The following is a 19,347-nucleotide window of genomic DNA, read 5'->3' as shown; positions in this document are numbered from 1 at the left end:
CTGTGGGACTCATCTTTATGATTGGTTTCTTCTCAACTTGAGAAGTGTCAATTGCCAAAAGTTTTCCTGTGGAATCAACTGCCGGTACAGTCTCCTTTTCCCTTTCTATCTTCTCCTTATCCTCTCCTGGTGTATCTCTTTTCTCATCCTCTTTTGCACTGATGGCTTCGCCATGTGGTGCAGTATCTGTTACTGCCAGTGGAGTATTATCCACAATATTATCAATATCCTGTACATTACCTATATCACCTTGCTCAGACTGTACAAATGTTGTCTTTGCCTGTTTAGTCTATACACACTTATCAATTTTAGGATCAACTACCGGTTCATTCAAAATTTGATTTGAACTTCCCAAAATTCCTTTCCCTTTAGATTTGTCCGGAATGGTGGGAGCTGTTGACTTAGCAAATTCTTCTTGAGAAGTAAGGAAATCAGGATTCTTTTGGAAGAATTTAGCCCAACCATCTCTGGTCTCATTTATTATTTCATTGACTCTACCTATCATTAAGCTTATTTGTCGGGGTTTGCTGCTAAAGATTGTTCTATTTGCAACTTCTATACATCTTTTCATTTCCTCATTATTTATAGAACCACACATACTCAAAAGTTCAACTTTTTTAATCTCTTTGTCCCTCCTGATTGCATCTAACTTATTATACAATGATAAAGGAATTTCTTTCAAAATCTCTACCAAAGCCTTCTTATATATGTCTAAATGTAACAAAATTGCTTCTTCTATTTCATTTTGTTCATTGTCATCTAAATGCTCATACAAATTTGACACATTCTTCAAAATTCCATCTTTTGTTACCTCATCAATTAACTCTGCACAAGTCATATTACCAGATTCAGTTGCTTCATCACTCTTACTCTTCTTCTTGCTAGGGGTTGTGTTGTGACGTATTCACACATCGCCCCATTGCAAATGGGGACCCCTACTTTTGCTTTCTAGGGTTAGTTTTCTTGGTCTTTTAGGTTCTTGTTTATTAGCCTTTGCATTGGAGAGTTGTCAGGGGGATCATTAAGATAGCAAGGTTTGCTTGAGTTCAAATTGGTCAGTAGATGGTCCAGGTCAGGGTCTCTTTGGAAGCCTTCTCTAGGTCAGGTCTTGCTCTTGTTTCTAGGTTAGGTTTTGATTGAGTTTGAGGAAGTCCTTATATCTTGCTAGCAGTCTTGCCTTTTGAGACCTAGGGCATTTAGTCAAGGAAGTGATGAAGAATTTGAGTGAATTTTCTTAGAAGCCTCTTTTGCTCCCAGTCGAGACCTCAAAGCTTGCCCCTACATCTTGACTAAGTGAAGAATGACCTATTTTTGTCTTGTGAACAAGTTGGAACGAGATGGGATGAGGAAATTGAGTCTAAAAGAGAAATTTCGCTCCTGACCCTTCCAAAGGGTCCAAAGCGAAATTCTTGGATAGGTCCTGTCCTTCCAGAGGTACCTAGGTGAAATGGCTAAGATGTCCTTGTAATCTAATTTTTTTGAGCCATGAACTTCTTTAAGGTGGTTTGTTAGCATGTATTGAGGTGAGAGCAACATGAATGAGGGAGAGGTTTGAGTGTATGGGTGGTATCTAAGGCTAATTCCTCAATTTCGCTCCTGACCCTTCCAAAGGGTCCAGAGCGAATTCCCTTATATCTCCCTTCTTGGTCTTAATTTACCTCATAAACCTTGTCCTTATGGCATAGTGAAGAGAGAATTGTTGTGTGAGGCGAAGTGAAGTAATAAAAGGTAAGGAATTTGAGCATAAATGTAAAATTCACTCCTGACCCTTCCAAAGGGTCCAGGGCGAAATTTTTTCAAGCTCCTGACCCTTCCAAAGGGTCCAGGGCGAAATTTCCCAAATGGCTTATTTCTTCACTAGGGATATTGAATGGTGGTCATGCACAGCAGAAAGAAAGATCAAGGATCAAGTCTAAAGAAAAGATGAGTGAAAAGGGATGTGAATTAAGCCTAAAATGCAAAATTCGCTCCTAACCCTTCCGAAGGGTCCAGAGCGAATTTCTTCATGAAGCACTATACCTTGCTCCAACCTACAAGCTAACTCATTCCCAAGCAATTTTGAAGGCCAAAGACTTGTTTTTAATGATTAAAGGATGAAGAATGGAGCTTAGTGAGGGAAAAACAAGCAAAATGCAAATTTCGTTCCTGACCCTTCCAAAGGGTCCAGAGCGAAATTCTTAGAAAACCTTTTTTCCTCACCACTTTGATAGCAAGTTGGCTTGAGAGGTACCTAGGCAACTTGAATGAGAATTAAGCTTGAAAAATGCAATTTTCGCTCCTGACCCTTCCAAAGGGTCTAGAGCGAAATCCTTAACTTGACTCTATTTTGCCTAATGCACTAAGAGGACCTTGTTCTGAGCTAAATAGATGGCGAATTGACTTGATTATGGTAAGAGGAGATTTGATAAGTCAAGTTTGAGGTGAGTTGGGAGGAAAAGAAGTGTGAAATGAGCCTAAGGAAGAACTTCGCTCCTGACCCTTCCAAAAGGTCCGGAGCGAAATTTCTTAAACACCTATTTTCTCCTTGTTTGAGATCAAAATCTTAGTTCCTAAGGCATGGTTGAGAGGAGATGGATATATTCTTGCCCTAAGAAGTGAATTGAAGTGGAGGAAATGATGGATTTAAGCCTAAAAGACAAAATTCGCTCCTGACCCTTCCAAAGGGTCCAAAGTGAATTTTCCTAAGACCCTCCCTTTTGCTTCAAAAATGGACTAATTTCATGCCTTGGGACCTCAGCTAGGACGTTATCATGCTTTGGAAACAATTGAAGTGAAGAAAATTATGAGAAAGTGAAGGAAATTTGAGCAAAATAGCTAACTCGCTCCTAACCCTTCCAAAGGGTCTAGAGCGAAATTTCCTAAAACCTCTATTTTTCTCCATGTTTGAAACCAAGATTTTTGTTCCTATGGCATGATTGGGAAAGGATTAATGTGTTCTTTCCTTGAGAAGAGATTTGAGGCAAAGAGATAATGAAAATTGAGCTAAAATGCAAATTTCGCTCCTGACCCTTCCAAAGGGTCCAGAGCGAAATTCCTAGGAGGTCTAATGTTTTGAATAAGTCCTTGAGCAAAACCCATTCCTAAACAATTTTGGAGGCGAATGATTTGATATTGGTAAGGTAAGGTTGAAAATGAGGTCTAATTGAGCAACTTTGTCCAATTTCGCTCCTAACCCTTCCAAAGGGTTCAGAGCGAATTTCACTATAGGGCCTATCCCTGGAGAGGATCCTACGTGAATTTCATTCTAATGCCTTCTTATTGATGATTTAAGGTGAGAAATATCATATTAGAACAAATATATCATGTATACTTGACCATCCTTTGTTTGTTTTGCAGATTAATAAAATCAAGATGGAGGATTAGGGCAAGACAAGGGATACCTATTCAAGTTCCATCATCATCAAGGACACTTCAAAGGCATGGAGAAGGACTCAAGGTGCTTCTAAAGCGTTGGAAGACTTCAAGTGTTCGAGGAGTTGCAAGCTATCCTCAAGATCTTCATTCTACCACATAGAGAAACCACAAGATACCAAAAGAAAGATCTTGTAAGCATTTCAAGGTGAAGTGGGCTACTAAGGAGTGATCTGACCATAAGGAGGCTTCATCAAACATATGAGAGTCAAGGGGTTACATCATTCACTAAGTACATCAAGGATGAAGGAAGATCAATGCAAGGGCAAACGCAAGACAAGGTGGCATCCCAGTCATTGTTCCTCCAGTCAGATAGCTCCACCTCAGCATGTCCAGATTCAATGTACCTGACTCACCAGTGATGGCACAAACTTCGAGGCACCTACCCTTGACATCTATTGGTCCACACTCATGGAATAAAATTTTCTCATTGGCTAAAGGAGTTTGTTGTAACAAACCCTAATTAGGGTTTCCATCTTGTAATCCTAGCCATTCATTCTAAATCAATCAGAGCCATTGAAGTGTAAAGAGCTCTCTATATAAAGCTCTGGCTTTTCATTTGTAAGGGTTAATAGTTAAGAGTTAGCTAATAGTGAGTTGATAGTTAATAGTTAAGAGTTAGCTAATAGTGAGTTGATAGTTAATAGTTTGTAAAATTGAATAGCAAATAGAATAGCAATAGAGTAGATTAGGAAGAGAAGGCAAGAAATTGTTGCCTTGGTTGTAAAAAGACTCCATTTTCGTTGAAGATATGGTGAAATGCATTGTTTCTTTGCAATATGCATGGTCTCTTGTTGAATCTTCATTTTAGATGATGGTTAATTAAATTGAATGAAGGAAGTTATTGAATGCACTCGCGTGTAATCCACCTAGTCCAAACCACTAGCCTCTTGTTGATTGTAAGGGTGCCCTGCGTGGTCAACTGGCATAGAGTGAGCTTAATCTCAAGTCATTACGCGTCTATTGTTCACACATTAGCTTGAATGGTGATCAGTGTTTGATGATGTACGATTTGAATATATTCAAAACATCCCTTAGAAGATCGTATTGAGTTGGTGTCGGATTGTTCAACCTGATGGTGAGACCCAACCCAGTAGGACTCCACCTAGTTGTTCATTTATCTTCTCACATTCTAGGTCTTAGAGTAGACTTTCACCTTTTGCTATTTCTTTATTCTTCCCGATGATTAGATAGGACTCAAGTTCCAGCAAATCAGACATTCAGGCATTTGAATGTAAGTCCCCTTGTGATTCCAGCATAATCACATCATACCACAAGAGCTTATCCGCACGTAGAGACACTACATACTGTTGATGTGTCTTTTGTACACGACCAAACACAGAATAAAATACCTAAAGGTACCTTATCCTCTCTTGAATAAAGCTTCCCCGAATGCTGAAGATCTCGCAGAAGGATCAATCGGAGTAGCTCCAAGGTTCTGATTGTAGGTTCTCTACGTGTGGATAAGCTCTTGCGGTATGATGTGATTTTGCTGGAATCACAAGGGGACTTACATTCGATGACCTGAGCGTCTGATTTGCTTTGGATATCACTGGAACGTGGGTCTTTATTGATCCTTGATTTTTTAAAAAGGGAAAAGGATAAGGGTTGGAGAAGGATCTAATTCTAACACTAAGAATGTAGGAGCAATGGATGACCTTTGATGAAACTTTAACTAAGTCTTGCTTTGACATGCTAGGATCATCTCCACAAGGTTAGTGCGATCTTCTAAGGAAAGCTTTATGATGTTCAGATCACCGCTACAAGCATAGACATCGTCAGGTTGGTGCATATCAATGAAGAAGTGATAATTGAAGTTAAGCTTAAGTTGAATGATTCCAGTTGACTACGCAAGGCAAGTTTGCAATCAACAAACCGCTAGTAGTATGGATATACAAATTTCACCATTGATCATACAAATTTCTTTCATTCATCTAATAACATGAAATTAAATTTGAGAAGTATAGAGACCATGCAAATTGCAGAATCAACACATAGAATTCACCATTCCTTCAATGAAGTTTACGTCTTTTGCAACAATCTCTTGGCAACAATCTTTGCCTTCTCTTTCTACTCTACTCTAAAATGCTATCTACTATTGAGCTACTAATTATTGACTATCTCTCCTTTTTGCTAACTCCTAACTATTCTCTGACTATTAACCTTTACAAATGAAGAGCCAGGGCTTTATATAGAGAGCCCTTTACAAATTGACGGCTCTGATTGACTTAGAATCAATGGCTAGGATTACAAGATGAAAACCCTAATTAGGGTTTGTTATAACAAACTCCTTTAGCCAATGAGAAAATTACATTCAAAATTTGAGAACCAATAGGAAGCAGGGGTAGGTACACCGAAGTTTGTGCCATCTCCAATGAGTCAAGTACATTGAATCTAGACATGCTGAGGTGGACCAATCCAACTGGAGGAAAAATGACTGGGATGCCACCTTGTCTGACGTCTGTGTCTTGGTTGACCTCTTTTCTGTCTTTTGACGCGATGAAAGATGTACCTCCTTGACTCCCATATGCTTGATGAGGCTTCCTCATTGTCAAGTGTTCTTTCTCTGGTAGCATACCTCGCCTTGAAGTGCCATTTTTCTCTATCATCATGTGGTAGAATGAGGTCTTGAGGCTAGCTTGCAGCTCCTCGAACACTTGAAGTCTTCCAATGCTTCAAAACACCTTGAGTCCTCCTTTATGCATTTGGGACATCCTTGATGGTGATGGACTTAGAATAGGCCGTCCTTGTCCTAGCTTGATTTTCTTCCACCTGCAAAACAAACCAAAAGATGATTAAGTACACATGATATATTTATCTCACATAGCATTTTCTTCCTTAAACATCAACAAAAAGGCATTAGAATGAAATTCGCTCAAGCTCCTCCCCAGGGATAGGCCCTAAGAATTTCGCTCTGGACCCTTTGGAAGGGTCAGGAGTGAAATTTGCATTTTAGCTCAAATTTCATCATTTCCTTGCCTTGAACTTTTCTTGACCTTTGAACCGCTTTCTCCTGAAGACATCATTGATTTGACCTCCAAAAAGAACAAAAAAGAGGATTTGGCTTTGGACCTTGGCCAAGGACAGGACCGATAAGGAATTTCGCTCTAGACCCTTTGGAAGGGTCAGGAGCGAAATTCACATTTTAGGACAAAATCTTCACATTTTGTGACCACAATTTACTCAAATGCATGTCTAAGGATGCATTTAATCTCAATCAACACTAGGTTTGATGCAAAATTGGAGCAAAATAGAGGTTTTAAGAATTTCGCTCTGGACCCTTTGGAAGGGTCAGGAGCAAAATTCACATTCTAGGACAAATTCTATCATTTCTCTACTCCAAAATGCCTTCCAAGGCAAGCATACACTAGTCTTCTCTCCACCAAGGCCTGGGAATCCATCTCTTAATCTCAATCATGGGCAAATTAGGTGATTTGGGGAATTTCGCTCTGGACCCTTTGGAAGGGTCAAGAGCGAAATTCAAGATTTGCTTGATTTCCTTCACCTAGATCTATCCTTCTCACTTTCTATACTTGGACTCTCATCTTTGGATCCTTCCCCTATGAAGACAACACTTTGTTTGACCTCAAAATGGCATGAAAGGAGAATTTCGCTAAAAACCATGGCCAGGGACAAGACCTATTTAGGATTTCGCCTTGGACCCTTTGGAAGGGTCAGGAGCGAAATCCTTGTTCTAGCTCAAAATCTTGATCATTGGTGGCCACAATCCATTCAAAGGCACGCCTAGGGGTCTTTCAAACTCAGTTCACCTTGATCAAGGTTTGTCTTGACACAAAAAATGGAAGAAAGAGGGATTTTGGGAATTTCGCTCTGGACCCTTTGGAAGGGTCAAGAGCGACATTCTTGTCTTGAGCTCATTTCTTCATTTTTTCAACTCCAATCCACCTCAAAAGGCAAGGACACGTCACTCCACTCCCATCCACGCCATAAAAACAAAGGATTTGACCTCCTCCAAGGGTAAAATAGGTGTTTTCAAAAATTTCGCTCTGGACCCTTTGGAAGGGTCAGGAGTGAAATCCATGTTTTGGCTCAATTCCTTCACATTTGGTGATCACAAGCAACTCAAAACCATGCTTAAGGACATCATCAATCTTGATCCACACTTGGCTTTACACAAAATTGAGAGAAAAAGGTAGATTTTGGGAATTTCGCTCTGGACCTTTGGAAGGGTCAGGAGCAAAATTTCTATTTTAGGCTAAAATCCTTCACGCAATCCACTTTCCAACATGCCTTAGAAACTAAGAACTTGGTCTAAACAAGGAAGAAATTGAGGGCTATGGTGATTTTCGCTTTGGACCCTTTGGAAGGGTCAGGAGCGAAATCCATGTTCTTGGTTGGCTTCACACTTCCTTCATCCAATCGTCCTTCAAACTTGATCAAATTCAAGCTCCTTTCGCCACATTCAAGTGAATTTGCCATCTACTTAGCTCAAAACAAGGTCCTCCTAGTGCTTGAGGCAAAAAGGAAGGTCAAATTGAGGATTTCGCTCTGGACCCTTTGGAAGGGTTAGGAGCGAAATTCTCCTTCTAGGTTGATTTCCACCACTTCATCGCCTCAAACCTCCTCTCAAAGACAAATATGCATCAAAGCCTTCCCATCACGCCTTCGAAGTCAACAAACTTGGTCATATCAAAGAGCAAAGTGGAGGAAAAGTGGATTTCGCTCTGGACCTTTTGGAAGGGTCAGGAGCGAAATCCATGTCTTAGGTCAAAATCTTCATTTCTCAATGCTTTCAATCATTTCCTGAGGCAAGAACATATCAATCTACCCCCACCGTGTCCAAGGAACAAGGATGTTGGCCCAAACAAGGGAGAAAATAGTGTCTAGGGAGAATTTCGCTCTGGACCCTTTGGAAGGGTCAGGAGCGAAATTCTAGTTTTGGGTTGATTTCATTCACACTTCTTTTTTCCTTCTCATGCCTTGGACATACTTTGTTAGGCTTCCTTCCATCATGATCATGTGAATTTGCTCTTCAAGTTGACATCTAGCTCAAGATTTTGTGAAAAAATAGGGTCTTACAAGAATTTCACTTTGGACCCTTTGGAAGGGTCAGGAGCGAAATTCACATTTAGGCTCAAATCTTGACCTCATTTCCCACATTTCTTCATCCAAACAAGTGTTTTGCCCTCAATAATGCCTGGGAATGAGTTAGTTCCAATTTTAGGTCAAAGTAGAATGTCCTATAGAGGAATCCGCTCTTTGGAAGGGTTAGGAGCGAAATTGAAATTTGCTTTGGACCCTTTGGAAGGGTCAGGAGCAAAATTTGACATTTTGGTCACTCCATCAAGATTCATATATGGAATATAACATTTCCTTATATCTTTCTTCTACTTATAAGTGACATTTCCTTATATCTTTCTTCTTTCTTATACTTTAAGTTATATTCCATATATACTGTCAGGATGTTTGAGAGTGGTTTCGGACCTCCAGGAGTTATAATGCAAAATCTAGTTTTTGGAGGATTCTTCAATTTTCCAAACTTAGTCAAATTTCAGGATAAGGATGACATTCTAGACTTCTCAAGGCGAATTTGCTTTGCCCTTGATGTAAGGGATGGGACCTAGGAGGACATTATGCATTCAACCAAGGTTTGATTTAGCAACTTGAAGTGCGACCAAATAGTACGCGAAAAACACCCTAGGAATGATCTAAATTACCCCAAATCACTCAATTGACCTGACCTCTTCAGGAGATCCACCTAACTCAAGCAGAGCCTGCTACCCTAATGAGCCCCTTGGCGACCCTTCAAATGCAAAAGGTCAATAGACAAGAACCTAAAAGACCTAAAAAGCAAACCCTAGAAAGCAGAAAGTAGGGGTCCCCATTTGAAATGGGGCGATGTGTGAATATGTCACAACACATACCAGAACCTTGGAGTTGCCTTGATTGATCCTTAGGCGAAATCTTCAACATTCGGGGAAACTTTGTTCAAGAGAGGATAAGATACCTTGGTATTTTATTCTGTGTTTGCTTGTGCATAAAAAACAAATCGATAGGTTGCAGGAGCGGATGGAGCAGGCTTCCTCTTCTGAGTAAGTTTCCTTGCCGGAGGTGTGGATGCAATTGTTACCTTTCTTACTAGCTTCCTCCTTGGTTCCACCTTCTTCTCTTCTACCGGAGGCTTGTCAACTTTCTTCCTCTGTACCCTTCTAAATGCAAGAGGTTGATTATCCTCTGGATTAGAATCAGAAGTGATAGGAGATATGAAAGTTGCTGGCCTCTTTACCTCAGGAGCACTTTTCACTACAGTTGTTGCAGCTGCCATTGCTGGTTGATTTACTGGTTTAGATCCAAAACCTAGTTTTGTAGCTATCCTGTGAATTACATTCTGAACGAAGGCAGACATTTTGTCTATCTTCTTTTCCCTCCTTTTCTTGTTGAAACCAATTTTAACCTCAAGAGCCTCCTCCTCTGCAGTACCAAAGTGTTCAGCCTTATCATCCAAAGGGGCATCAATCAACATTTTAGCATATAGTTCCAAGATGCTGTCATCAACTTCATAACCTAATTCAGTGACCCATATTGTTCTAGGTTCCACCGCTTCCATGAGTGTCTCATCTGTTTTTACCATGAAGCAGATTTCTGTGGAGTATTTCTCCACAATGTGTTTGGAGATTCTCTCCCTCAGTCTCATGTTCTCTTGAAAAGTTTTAAAGTAACCCCAAAGCTTCTCATCCTTGCTGCTGCCAAGACCGATGATTGCATCTTTGATCTGCATGCCTACCGGTATGTCATGAGCCCAACGTTTCTTTCCCAAACCCGGTAGCTCATTCATGAAATATAACATCAAGCAGACAATAAGATTGTCAAACTGGAAAGTTCCTTTCTTAACCCCTTTGATCTTGCCAAGATTTAACATCAATTCACTTCTTAACCATTCACACAAATCATATTTTCCATTATTCTTTATCATTTGATATGCAACATGGATACAGGAACTGGCAACAGAGTTCAATCGACTTGATTGTGTTACCTTGTAGCTGATGATCATGTTGGCGAATTTCACATCTGTATCTTTGATGGTGTTGACCCTCATCGACCTTCCATCATGGGTTGCGCCGATGAGCTTTTCAACCTTAGTGTTGGAGATCTTCTTCCCTGGTTCCTATCCAACTTTGGGTAAGTCGGTGACTGCCTAAATTGCTTCTTTGGTGATCATGTGAGGTCGGTCCAACCAGATGAATTCATTGAGGACCTTGCTCAGAACATATCTAATCACTTCATCCTTGAATTCCGGTATATACAGTATTCTGGTTAACCCTAGGTCTTCAATGATTTGATATTCCGGCTTGATTGTTCCGGAGCTGCCTAGTATCACAGATTGATACATTCCCTTGATTGCCTCAGTGCCTAAATGCTCCAAGGTGCAGTGAATATAAGCCCTGACATCTTGCACATAAACTATGCCATCGGGAACCCTCAAAAATGCGCCAGTAGAGTCTTCCTTCATTGCAATTTGAGGAACTTCCTTGAAAACAGGTCTAAGCCTATTGTTGTCAGCATAAATTGCCTATTGTTATGTTTGATAATATTTGTTATCCGACAAGGTATTAATTAATTGTATTAGGTGGGTTGTCAGTCTCGGGTGGTTATGTGTCGGTTGGTTGACGGTTGTATAGAATCACCTTTATGGAAGGAAAGGTCTTGGCATCGCCAAAGAACTCAACCATCAAGAAGGCTTACACTATTGGAGTAAGACATGGGTGCCTCTACAAACTTTGCATTTCTTCCTCTCAAGCCCTAATCCATGAGTCAACAAGTACATGTGAAATTTGGCACAGAAGGTTAGGACATCTCCAATTTTGAGCTCTCCCTTCAATTGAAAAAATGGTAATAGGTCTACCTAAGCTCAAGCAAAATCATGAAGGAACATGCAAAGGATGTGCCTTAGGGAAAAACACGAAAGGGACTTTTCACTCCAGTGGGAGCAAATCTAAAAATGTACTAGAAATTATTCATTCTGATTTATGTGGACCCATGTCTATAACCTCTTTAGGAGGATTTTTGTATTATGTTATCCGACAAGGTATTATACCATAAACTATACGCTAAATGGTTCACATCAGCCGAAAGTAATTCAGCCGTATGGTTCAGAGCAGATAAGAGCAAGTTGGCTCCTGAGAGTCTAGGTTGCGTCGACGTGATGAGGTTACCACACGAAGCTAAGAGCCTCAGCTACACCGTACAAACTAGAGAAGCCGACTACTGGAGATCCGTACGGTCAAGGGAGAGTCGGGGAAGCAGACTTGACAGCAGGACAAAATCGAGAGAGGGAAGGAACATTCCCATCCAACCACAGCAGAAGTTGAATCCATACGGTGTAGGTGAAGAAGCTGAAATGTCGTACAGTGTACAGTCAACAAGTACGGTCAACACACAGGCGTAGAGCAAGGCGAGGAGTCCGTACGGCATACGACGGAACACCATTCTGTACAATGTAGCTCACCCGTGCGGTGTACCTCGTTCAATCAACCCGTACGATGTAGCTCATCCACCCACTCCGTACGGTATATCTTATCCACCCATTCCATACGGCATAGTCCATTCATTCGACCCGTACGACGTACAACATAAATTGCATAGTGAATAGGGTACAGTGTACAGTGAAACCGTACGACGGATATGGCACATGAGGCATCGTACGACATACATGGAAGCCATACGGACATCGTACAGGAGGCATCATACGATATACAAGGATGCAATCAGGGAGAGGTCGTTCGACCATGCTACAGGCACAACAACCAAAGGAGGAGGCCGTACGATAACCAAGAGAAATCCGTACGGACCACAGGAGGAACACCGTACGGTCAAGGAAGCAGTATATCAAAAGCTCGAAGGCATTAGCTTTGAGTTGGATGAAGGGAGTCTCAAGCCACACACCTATGCATTGTACAACCAAGAGAGAAGCACAAACTTGTAAGAAAGAACAAGTCTATACGCAAGGAGGATAAGCCCATATGGAAGGAGAACAAGTCAGAAAACACAATACCCATACGGGAGAATGCACCTTGATCAGAATTTTGACTTCATTGGCCTCGTTCCTGACGTCTTTAAAAAGCAGAAAATTGATGCATGCCATGCTCTGCCCCTTGACCCCACTGGGGGCGCTGCCCCCAAACCCTCGCAAGGGGTGTTGCCCCTTGACCCCATTGGGGGCGTTGCCCCAAACCCCCATTTGATTTGGCAAGTACACTACAAGTTGGGGTTGTCTAGTCAAAGTCGTTGTTTGTCGTTAGTCTTCCCGAATATTACTTGATGTTTGGTTGTCGTCTGGAAGATGACTTTTTATTTTGGGGGGGATGATGTTGTCAATATAAATTGTCTATTGTTATGTTTGATAATATTTATTATCCGACAAGGTATTAATTAATTGTATTGAGTGGGTTGTCAGTCTCGGGTGGTTATGTGTCGGTTGGTTGACGATTGTGTACCTCTTGGCATCTGTCGGGACCTTTAAATATGTTGTGTATTGTCAAGGAAGGGGATGGTATTGTCGGATCTAGTGTAATCCTTGGCCAACCATCTTTGGTCTCTTCTCTGTAATAATTGAATGTGCGAATAAAGATATATTTTATGTCGTGTCTGGTATGCATTGCCATGTACATTATTATTTCCTGTATTTAATTTACCAGTTGTACCAGCAAACACCTATCCTTAACCTCAACAACAATGGGATTCGCAATGAAAGTAGGAGCTGATCATGATCCGGATGCCATTTCAAAGAAATACGTGGATAAAATTTTCGATTGAAAGATTTTGATTACTTCTCAGATAACTGTTGGAAATCTTTTGGAATGACTTTGCTCGCTCTTGATCGCCTGTGATTCGCCTTTGCTTCGCTTTGGTTTGCTTGAGTGCTAGGTGAGTGAAAATGAGTCCATTTTCCCTTTTTATCAGCGAGTAAACCCTAATTCATCACTGTCATAAATGCTTAGCAGTGCACCCTACCGGATGTCGGTTTCACAGTTTTATGCCTGATAAACCTCCATCAATGATCAATACAACTCTCCAGATCTCTTTCGGGGAATATGTAAGATTTGTAATGAATTTGCCAACTCCTAAGGCATATGCCTCAGTTACCAGTTGAATTTCCTGTCGGTGCAGGAATGCTCTGTTTTATCGGTGGAGTTAATGGTGCAGTTACCGATGTAGTTGCATCTCCACTTGGTTCTTCAAGCTTTCTAACCCATCTCTTGGTGTGATCTTGTTGTATTTCATCTACCTTCTGCTTTCCTTTCTCATTTGCTTTATCATTGCTAACTGGTTTAGTCTTGCTTCTGCAGTACTTAGCAATATGACCTATTTTGTTGCATGCATAACATGTAACATTGTTCTTTTGAATTGCTTTCACATATCCGGTGTCATTCCTTGACCTACATTGATTAGCCAAATGTCCAAACTTTCCACATGCATGACATTTAACATTCATTTTGCAATCTTCTGACCTGTGACCATATTTCTTGCAATTTGTGCATTGACCGGGAACTGAATTGTAGTTTTGATTTGCTTTATTTCTACATTGTTTAGCCATATGACCAAATTTATTACAAACAAAGCATCTACCATTGAATTTGTAAGCATTAGATTGCCTTACCTGTTTCCTCTGGTCTGACGAGTTTTGCATACCGGTTGTCTGATCTTCATTTGCAGTACCGGAGCTTTCGCCTTCTACAAATCCAAGTCCTCTAGAATCTTCACTTTGCCTTTGTCTTTTCAATAAATCATCTAACTAGGCAACACTAATCCTAAATTTTTCTTTATACTCACTTGCAGTAGTCAGATCATCTCTCAGAGTCATTATTTGTCTCTCCAGCTCCTGTTCATTATTCTGGGATTGTACCAAATCAGTTCTCAACAGATTATTCTCATGAGCCAATCTGCCACATTCTTCAAATTTGTTCTTCAGAGACACAGCAAGATTTTCTTCCTTCTTCTTTCTGTCCTCAATATCTTTGACATCCTCATAGTCAGGTCTTGCATTTCATTCTTCATGAGCATGTTTGCTTGACTTAGTTTCTGACATTGTTCCTGAAGTGCATTTTTCTCTTCATCATCTTGGTTTTGCAAAAGTTCCTTCCTCTTAGCTTGAACTGATAATAACCTTTCTTGCAGATCAAGAATGAATTCATTAGCAGAATTCAATTCATCTTGTAGCTTTAAGTTCTTCATCCTTTCAGCATCATAATCCTCAAGTGCCCTCTCAAGTTGCTTCTCCATAGCCATGTTCAATTATTCCGGTTTCAGGATCTTCCTCAAGTTGTTAAACTTCCTCCGAGGTACCAAGCTCTGATACCAATTGTTGGAATCCAAGAACACTGAGAGAGGGGGGGTGAATTAGTGTTCTGCTGGTAATATAAGATTTTACCTTATTATAACATACACATATAAACCAATAAATGAAGAAACATATAACATGAATGAACATCATAACACAAAATTTTATACGTGGAAAACCTCAAAGAGGAAAAACCACAATGGGATTTGTGAGCCACAATATCAATTCACTGGCCATATGAAAGATATTACATAGCATGGGGGCCTGCACATGCAGGAAGGCACACTGCCTAGAGCACATTGCTCAACACAAAAGAGTCTCACTGACTACAAGTTTCTGCTGAGATAAAACAGTAATGGTGAACTCACAAAATGCATCTGCAATGCCAAAAAGAGTTCTGGTTAAAGCTATGTTCTGTACCGGTTCATAAGCCCTGAACCCTTCTACCAGTATCTCCTTTCCTCCAAGAATGCTCTACAAACCATCTATTGATCATTGCATGATATAACTTTCGCATACAAATGATCTACATACATATCCTTCGCATCACTTTATTCTACTACCTTGTCATATATCAAAATGACCTAACAGACTGACTTATATACCTTTTACAAACAATATGCCTTATGTCGGCTTACAATACAAAAGATATTCAATGTCGGTCATGTACAATAATTACAAAATGATTTTACAAATAAAACCATTCGGATCCAAACTGATGTCGGCTTCACTGAAGTGCTGGATGGTGTTGCCGGTGATGACCCTGATTACTCCAATGCTGGTATCTGCCGGTGTATGCCTCCAATGTCGGTATTTGCCAATATATGCCTTCAATAGAATCTTGTTGCCATCAATGACAACATATGAATCTAATTAAGTTCTCCAGTCGGCCTGATCTTCCAGATGTTTCCTGAAGGGCTTTGTAAGGAGATCCTGGGGTTGTGGCAAGGCATGCTTATGATTCGACTAATGTGGACTGTGGAAACTTCATGCTTTTTATTATCTATTGAGAGTTTGAATTTCATACTTAGCAAATTATATTTATATATTGTTGGTTTTCAATTGTTATATCTATTGCAAAAGATTTATTATATCAATTATATGAATAAGATTTTAATTTGCTAGATACAATATTATTTGTTGTTTTAATTATCATATCAACAAAAATTATGCCATATCATTACTATATTCTTTGCTGGATATAATAATGTATTATTGCTGTCTACAATTCATAACTTTGGGTAGTTTTTCTCATACAGCTTGAGGTATCAACTTCATTTACGCTAAATCCTACTACATATCTTATTCCACATTCCAGCCTAAGAAAGAAGGCGGAATATAATATTTAAAGACTGCGGTACTTCATATGAAGCGCAGCCTCATTGAAATCATGTTGGGCCGCACAAACCCCTAACACCTGTCGCAGAAGACAAATCATGAGAGTGGCTTGACTAGGCAAAGGAAAGAGTTTTTTCTTTGGTTGCCATACCAATAAGCTAACATACATTTTAAAAGAGGGATCATATCATTTGGGCCTTCTTTATTGGTTGTTCATTGATCTCTCGAGTGTCCATACAACCAAACTCAAGTCTAGACTTTCAACTACAATCTTGTAAGTGGCTTCAGCAACTCTTAGTTTTAACAATATTCAAAATTTAAATATTATGAATAATATGTGGTTGCTGTATTACAAAACAATATATATATTCTTATCAGCAGTTGTAGGTTTCAGTTATTATTTAAATTTGGCTTAAAAGTTCATGTTATCAGAATTATATAATGTTATTTAGAGTTTTATTGTTATTTCAATATTGCAAAAAGTTACAAAAAAATCAGAAAATTGTTGAAATTGTTAAAACATTGAGCTTAAACTTTTACTTATAAGATCAAATGTCATGCATATCAAATGCAGGTCCAAGAAAAGGTTTTTCCTCATATTTGAGGCTGTAACAACAATGACTTGATTACTGAATGCATGCCAACGCAACTATGCTGTATCAGATATTTTAATTATCATATCTAGTTTACTAGACTTAAAAAATTTGGAACTACCATAATACCCATATCCAGGAGATAAAATTCTGTTTAACACACCTTTGCCTCAGACTAACATGATCTGGAAATTCGAATTCTCCTGGAAAGGAGTGCAGATTAGAGATCTGAAATGATTAGAATGCAAAACTTATAAGTAGCAATCTATAATATGCACTTGATAACAATCAACTAAAATACAAATTTCTCTTTTTCTCTTATGGACATATAATTGTACCTCACGAGGTGTGAAATATCTCAAATCAAGTTCCTGCAATAAAGTAGACTTGATTTGCTCTCCTTGCCTCTCATCATCTGTTTTTGTAGGTGGATCGCTTAAATTATCCTGTACATTGTGCAGCATCATACGATGTCAATACAAAATTACCGTTTGAGGAGGTTATATATTGTAATAATATTAGATAATTATAATAAGAATATATTGAATAATCTTCACTTTATTTAAAATAAATGTTTTCCTTGAAGAGATAAGTGGCATCCGTTAGGAACAAAGGAGTTTATAAAGGTGGCTATAGATATAAGAATTACCATTTCTTTTATTGATAATTCAGTTCTTATGCAATCGAGGCTGCAACAATTATCACAGGTAAAACACAAACATTTTATGTATTGTACACAGTTATAATACAATTAATCACTTTGTTTATGGGTTGGATATCATAACTTTGCTGGATATAATAACATTATATGAGCAGCAACCAGATATCCATAAAATGAAAGCTTTATGATAGAAGAATTGTTTATTAGAACTGCAAAGAAGCTACAAACAAACCATACGCAATCAACCCACGAATTATAACCATATGGAGGAATAAATATAAAATTATGTAAGGAATAGATTTAGATTTCTAAATCTTTCCAATTGATTGCTTTAATCCAACCCAAAATATATTAAATAAGGATTTAAGTTTCACGGTGACTCCAAGCAAGGTTGCTTATGAGAACATTGTGGAGCACTGAAATAGGTTTAAATGGTGTTCCAGAAGAAGCAGCCAAAGAGATAACTAAAAATTGCACAAAAAAAGTAAAAAAAACCCAGAATACAACCCTTAGAAAAGCATATTTGACAAATTCCCTTGAAAATTTTGGATATCAAAAATCTTATAATTCTGAAAGGAGATAACACTATAGTGATCATGAATAGTGAGGAAATTGAAGTAAATTCATTGAGAATATAACAACCAGTAGTAACTGTAGGAAGATTTCTAGGAACCCCATGAACAGGGTGGTTGAGGAAGTCACTAAGGCTATCAAGAACTTTTAAGGACATCATCAGAAGCACACTTATACGGTTATACCAACTGTAGCCATCCTGCCTATGATTTATGGCTTGCCCTATAAACCTAAAGAAGGAATTCCTATGCAGCCCATTCTAAAGAGTAATACCAAGAGATAAGATTTACCCACATGCCCAGGAATATCAATCACGTAGAAGATTCATTGGCAAATCTAGGGATCAAATAGGAGGTTTAGGAATTTTATTGGAGCAAGCTATCAATCAATGGGCACTTAAGAGAACTGAACCAGCTACAAAAACACATTGAGAATGATGTCTCTTAATAAATAAGGTATGGTGGAATGCTTATAGCTTCATTTAATACTCCAGATTTGGGAGGGTGGTCAGCTTGATTATAATGAATGCAAAAGTTTTAGATCACACCTAACACAGCCACAAACCAAATAATTACCTGGTAGTGAATAAGGAATATTCTGCAAAAGTCAAAGGGAGGCTAATTGACTGTACAATTTAAACTATAACAATTCATACCATAGCTGTTATATGTTGCATGTATGAAAGAAGGAGAAAGGACTACCACTATCAGAGACTAACTACAGCAGTAGCCGCACAAATGCAATCCGATGCCTTTATAGTGTTCTACCTAATATTAGAGATGAGATCGCATGAAAGGTTAGTCACAAAATTAAGAAGCATACATAACAACTGCTCTAATTAATACTCCAAATCTGGGAGGGCAATCTACACCCCCATAGATATGATTTCTAGACCCAATAGCTACAGAACAAATAAGTATCTGGTAGGAAAAGGGAGTTTGGTGGGATCAAATAAAGCATAAATGACTTGACATTATATGCATGTATGGATGTGCATGCCTATCTATTAACCATTTCCCTAAGCCCTAAAACCTAAAATAAAAATGAACAATGAAACTACCCAACTATCATGATTACTCAGCATTATATTAAGCTATATGGATCAATCTTAAGAGTAGAACATCAGCCATGTGGCAGAAAATATAGGGAAAACACAAATAGTCAAGCAAGCTTATCAAACAAATTATCATATCCAGTCAGCATTAAAACAAGTTTTATGGGTTAACCACTGTATATTGGGAAAAAGAAAAAGAAACCACAGCCACCACAGTCACTACAGCCTAACCGCCACATTAGATAGTCAACATGTAGTCAATGCATGTGTGCAATTTGTTGGTAACAATACAAAACTCAACTTTCATAATCCCTCTTTATCCATTTTCATCAATCGATCCTTGGTCTTGTGTCAATCCAACCAATTGTGATCTCCCCAGTTAGTTGAGAAGCTCAGTTTCTCATGTCCTATGTTTCAA

At 39.0% G+C, this 19,347-nt stretch overlaps 1 protein-coding gene across 3 annotated transcripts in view; it reads right to left on the bottom strand.

Annotated features, from left to right (window-relative positions):
- LOC131028311 (tRNA (cytosine(38)-C(5))-methyltransferase 2) overlaps positions 1-19,347 on the bottom strand; it is a 156,744-nt gene that overhangs the window by 11,401 nt on the left and 125,996 nt on the right. For 2 of the 3 annotated variants that reach the window (XM_057958564.2, XM_057958566.2), the window contains exons 8-9: positions 16,980-17,087; positions 16,805-16,869 (exon numbers count right to left, since the gene is read on the bottom strand). In XM_057958564.2, the coding sequence (XP_057814547.2) occupies positions 16,805-16,869; positions 16,980-17,087 (173 nt within the window). The remainder of the gene's footprint in view (positions 1-16,804; positions 16,870-16,979; positions 17,088-19,347) is intronic. The other variant, XM_057958567.2, reaches the window with a different exon arrangement.

The sequence above is a fragment of the Cryptomeria japonica genome, chromosome 7, assembly GCF_030272615.1.
Source record: "Cryptomeria japonica chromosome 7, Sugi_1.0, whole genome shotgun sequence".
NCBI lineage: Eukaryota > Viridiplantae > Streptophyta > Pinopsida > Cupressales > Cupressaceae > Cryptomeria > Cryptomeria japonica.
Note: the sequence above shows the minus strand (reverse complement) of the source record. Positions and strands in the feature narration are given on the sequence as shown.